Here is a 5,831-nt window from a genome sequence, read left to right as displayed (position 1 = left end):
TTTTTTTTTCTTCTGTTCAAATAAATATAAAAATTAGTATTACTTTATCATAGATCTATATCAATAAAAATTTGAGTTCAAGCACAACCAAACTTTCCGTAAAAGAGTCAATTGACTTAACTACAAATATGCTGCAGATAAACAAAACTTGTATAAAAGAGCTAACATTTTTACAGCTAATGATATCAATTCAAGCATTAAAATTCATAATACTGTTGATTATTATTTACTCTACAAGTTTGGATGCTCATAGGGTTGACCAATCATAATTCATTCCTATATTTAGAATATTAAACATGGTCAAATTCCACCATTAAATGAGTGAGTTATTAACGGTGTTTGCTGTCTAATCTAATACTACTAAAAAATTGCCATGTTTAACTTTAATGAGCATAAAGAAAAATGGGATTTGTTTTGATGTAGGAAATGAAGGTTAATAACGGCAGTCTGAGTCTAATTAGGCATTTATAGAAAAAATAGTAAATGACATATCAAAAAGTTCTAACAATCATATGAACTTCAAAAGGCATTATTATTATTTTTTTTTTTATAAAAATAGCTTTTATTAGAACTTTGAGAGTTATAGCAGAATACAAAGAATAACAACAAGCAGCTAGCTTATACCATTACAGGTTGACCAGTTCTTGATTGTTGAGCTACTAAAAAGAATTTGGATTAAGGAATAAGGAAAGCTAGGCACATCTTAAACCAAACAAAAGATCCATAAAAGTTCAAATCATAAACTTTCTCAAGCTCTAAACTAGAATTATCAAATACTATTTTGTTTCTTTCTAGCCATAGTCCACAAAATGACAGCAGTAAAAAGGGATTATTTATGTATCATTTAATTAATAAAAGACACTACTCATAAAATAAAAACAAACTCATACCATATGATCTCTCAGCCGAGCAAAGCTTTTTGTCCCCGTGTATGGCGGCATAGAACGCTTGCATCTATTTGTCTTATTTTTGTTGCTTCTCTCTTAAAGAAAAACAATGAAAAATTTTCAGAATTTATGTTAGCTAACAGAAACTGAATTCATATAAAATAAATTATTAAAATTTACATGAATTTTTAATACCTGAAATGCATTTTCTATCCAAAGATTAACCAAATACTTCCAATCTTTTACATCCATATAGACGAAGTGAATAAGTTGCCTTTGAATCAAAGTACTTCTTCTTCAACTTATGCCTATAATACCTATATAATGCATTCATATGACCAAAAATTGCTCCCTTTCTTCATCAGAATACTCAAAAGTGAACTTTTCCTTTTAGCATAGAAGTAAGAAACAAAGATTATGATACTTAATAGAACTAAAAAACTTATAATCATTTTATAATGGATGTAATTTAATATAAATTTTCGTACCAATATCGTAGACCACATGTGGTCGAGCTTATAATCGGTAATCTTATTCCATTGTTTCACTTGCAATGGACAACACGACACACTTCTAATAGTTTGTCCTAAAAACCAAACAAATGCTATCACTAATAGCTTGATCATCTTCATCAAATTCTACTGGAAATTTTTGCCCATTCTCCAATTGTGTGATTTTCAAGCATCGTGTTGGTCCTCTAGTTTTTCTTTTAATTGTATTGGAACCTATTTCAAAACAAAAGTAAAACAATAATCATATAATAACAAGAATTTTTGTACATAGAACAAGTAAACATAATCAATTGTTTAAATAAAATTAAATGAGTAAACTTGTTGCTGCAGTTGCATTTGGATTTTGAAGTTGATTAGAAGTGTGATCAACGGTAACTGCAGGTAGCTCGTCACCAAGTCCATTTGGTAAAATATCATAATCTCGAAATAGAGTGTATATATCAATGGGTTTCGAAGGGAACTTCTTATAACTATCCATCATATTTTTCACATCTGTATCATCTTTAACCTCTATTAATGCATCAAGATCACTAAGAGCTTTATCAGCCTTCAAGTAATAAAATTTATCTCCTTTTATAACATCAAATCCACAATCCTTTTTCAAGTCATCCAATATATCAAAAAATGAGATGAAATCAACATCAAAATTAGGTTTCTCCATGAACCTACCATTTTCATATATTCTATTTGGTGAAAATATAAAATGGCCTTCATAATGATACCTCATTGTCTTCTGACTAGTATTCCCTGAAAAAAAAAATTGAAGTTAGCCATCTAATTATTTACGAAAACAACTTAAAATTTATAAATCACATAAATATTATTTACCTTGAAAATTTGAAGCCTGATTTTGGTGTAACTCTTGAGTTTCTTGAAAGTTCTGGTTAACATTATTTCCAGTCTCATTTTCCAAGTTAATATTGATGGAATTCCCTTTTCGCAACTTGCATCGTCGAGCCATAATGTTTGCTTCTGCTTCATGGAAAAAATTGAATATTACACATAGAGGATAAATTAATATAAAAATAGTGAATCAAAGCTTTTTAACAGATGAAAAACGAATGAAAAGTAAATATCAGATGCCTTTCACGTGTTTAACTAAGAACAATTACAATGAAACATTAATTTTAAGGCTTTTGTAATTTTAAACGTACCTGATTGGATTTGATAGTGGGAGCTTCTCCTTTTGATGGTGGACAGAAATTGAAAACTGAATAAATCATGAGTGAGAATGAAAATTAGAATTTGTAGCGATAGCAGTAGCGGCTATAGAGAGGGAATTTTTAATTTTAAGGTTTTCATTCCCCCCAAGCCAAAAATATATATATTAGCAAGCTTATCATTATATTGCCGCCACTAATTGATAGGGTTCCCTTTATTAATTAATATAATATTATTTATTTTTACTTTTTTGTAATTAAAATATTTTATATTTTTAATTAAATAAGCAAAATAAAATAATTTTAATTTATTTAAGCAGATTCAAAATCAGCGCTATGAATTTTTTTTAAAAGAAAAAAAATGAGCTGTATTTTTAACATCAAAATAAATTTATTTTCAAAAAAAAAACTTCAAAATTAATTTATACGCAAAATACAAATATGTAGGTAAAAAAAATTCAAGTATGTAAAAAAAAAAAATTTAAGTGTGCCAAATTTGGCATAATTGTGTTTTTTGATGGAATAAGACCCTAAAGGTGTTAAATCGTTGGTTAAAAATTTGGAACAATTTTGGTATAAATTTAATTTATATATTGTGGATAAAGAATTTTGGTTTTTTGGTTACCGATTAGTAATTATGTTCAGTAATTAGTAATTCTTTTTAATGAAATATTCATGATGTTTGAATTTTTTGAAACTGGCATTTTAATATTTTTTATGTGCTAAGACTAATAGTTTGATTCTTGAAAAATGATTCCACAAAAAGTTTCCAACACTATTATCTAATTGTTTTATGTGCTGAAAATATATATACATAAAATTTTTAATATATGTATCTTGTGATTTCCAAATAGCAAAATTAACTCTATAAAATAACAATCAGTTTGAGAATGAAAAATTAAAAGATAATGCAAGTGCTCAATTCTTGTATATCTTTTGTGGTCTCTACTCAAACCATGTTGATTAAAAACAAATTATCAGTTCTTAAACTATAAGTGCACTTGCTTCGTCCAAGGATATATTTTGACACATATTACCATAATTTAAAAGCATCCTTCAACTAAAATTGATTCATTAATATGTAACTTTTTAAGTTAGAAAATAATTCTCAATAACTTTTCTATCGAAACAAATGGACAATAGAAGAAAAATTGATTGAGAGACAAAAAAAAACATATTATATGAAATTTTTTAGAACCTCTAAGCATATTTTTTGAACTTGATAAACCAATATATAATACCTAGAGGACCTCAGAGTAATTCTCCAAATTATTTTATTAGTTATAGTATTCTATCGTAGTTATATAATTGTGGCTAATTTGATAGCTAATTCCATGCCTCTTTGATAATTATAACTAAAATATCATAGTACTCATACAATTCATTTAGCTACGATGTTGTGGCTAATGATTTAGTAATAGTTATGACAAACATAATTACATGACTAATATTTCTATGTTTCTGCCACAAATTTTTTGTAATGACTAATAAACTGTAGCTAATAAAATAATTATTACTACAATCATATTAGCTTTGTGGCTATTAAAATTATTACCTATAATATTAATGTGTTGTGACTACAATGGTAGTAATTGTTACAAAAAAAATTAAATTTATAGCTATTATATCTATTAGCTATGATATTACTTTGTAGCTAAAATTAATTGTGGCAAATAGTCAACAAATAGTTACATTATATATAAAATAAAACAAAAAATACATATTAGTTATAATTGTTGCATTTTTGTTACTAAATAGTTTAAATTAGCCACAATAGGTTTTTAGCCGTAATAAAATAAATATATTAGCCACAATAATTTTTTTTGTAGCTACGTATCATAACTAGAGATGTAATATGTTGTAGTGTGTATTGGCATACTGACTCTGCCACTGACGGGTCACACTTGGGTCCACTGACCCATAGGGGACACTCTAACCCAGAGACTATCAGACCCAACCTCTCAACGGCTCTCGGAGCAACAAATGAATGAGATGCACCCGGGTCCATTAAAGCATACACAACAGAACACCCAATGACGAGATTACCTGACACCACGGTGTTGGATGTGTTAGCCTCCTGCTGAGTCATGGTGAAGATCTTGGCTGGAGCTGATGGACCTTCACCTCGGGAACCACAAGAAGAGGCTGCCCCTCTCCCTCTACCTCTGCCACTGCCCTGAGTTGTGGCTGGAGCTGCTAGCTGTGCCACACTACCAGAAGCTGTCTGCTGGGGCTGGCCTATAAAAGGTGCTCTAGGACACTCCCGAGCCATGTGTCCCTCCGGTCCACATCTGAAACATGTATTAGTCCCAGCTCGACACACTCATTTGTGCGGCCTCCCACACCTTTGGCATTCTGTACCGTCTGATCCTGAGCTCGAGCCACCGCCGAATCCCAGACCGGATTTCAACTTACTCCAAAACTTATTCTTCTTCGGTTTCTTGGTGGTGTTATTCCACCTCTTGCTACTTGAGCCCTGAGAAGAGAGACCTGGCCCTCCTCTGCCTGGGGTCTTAACCCCAGAAGATTGGGTCACTGACTGCTTCACTGACCCCTCAACTATGGCACTCGCCTCCATCCTTCGAGCCATATCTACCACAGTGTGGAAACTTTCCCTCTCAACTGACTGAATCAAAGAGGAGTACCTGGAATGCAGCTTCATAACATATCTCTTGGCTTTCTTCGAATCGGTATCTAGAGCTTGCCCTGAAAAAGGCAATAGCTTTAAGAATTTATCCGTGAACTCCTCCACACTCATGTGTTCTGTCTGCCTCAACTGTTCAAACTCAATCATCTTCAGTTCTCTGGAACTATCTGGAAAAGCCCATCCAGCGAACTCATTTGCAAATTCTTCCCATGTCATGCCGTCTAGTCTCGGGTCCACATAACACTTGAACCATTCCCGTGCCTTTTTGCACTTTAAGGTGAACCCTGCCATCTGAATGGCCCTGCTATCATCCGCCCCTAGCTCATCAGTTATTGTCTTCACTACTCTCAGATACTCAAAGGGGTCATCCCCTGACTTGTATTTGGGAGCATCCAGCTTAAGGTAATCTGTCATCTTTACCTTGCAACCACCGGCTGAGCTAGGTCTAGAAGGTTGAGTAACTGGGGCTGCTGGTTCTGTAGGTGGTGGAGGTGGGGGTGCAGCATTCCCCGAGGTGGGGTTTGCCGGGTTTGGATAGAAGGGTGAGGGTGGATAAGCTGGGTACTGCGTGTAAGGTGGATAGAAAGGTGGATAAGGCATGTAGGTAGGATAGGGGTTAAAGCTG

General features: G+C 32.5%; 1 protein-coding gene across 1 annotated transcript; it reads right to left on the bottom strand.

The window, feature by feature from the left end:
- Nucleotides 1–1,546: 1,546 nt before the first annotated feature.
- On the bottom strand, nucleotides 1,547–2,456 carry LOC122722526. Its single transcript, XM_043953551.1, has 2 exons — nucleotides 2,228–2,456; nucleotides 1,547–2,146 (listed from the first exon to the last, which is right to left on the bottom strand). Exons 1-2 carry the CDS (start codon nucleotides 2,358–2,360, stop codon nucleotides 1,704–1,706), a joined length of 576 nt encoding a protein of 191 aa, XP_043809486.1. The 5' UTR covers nucleotides 2,361–2,456; the 3' UTR covers nucleotides 1,547–1,703.
- Nucleotides 2,457–5,831: the final 3,375 nt, after the last annotated feature.

This window comes from Manihot esculenta, chromosome 2, assembly GCF_001659605.2.
Source record: "Manihot esculenta cultivar AM560-2 chromosome 2, M.esculenta_v8, whole genome shotgun sequence".
NCBI classification, from domain to species: Eukaryota; Viridiplantae; Streptophyta; class Magnoliopsida; order Malpighiales; family Euphorbiaceae; genus Manihot; species Manihot esculenta.
This window is presented reverse-complemented; position numbering and strand designations above follow the sequence as displayed.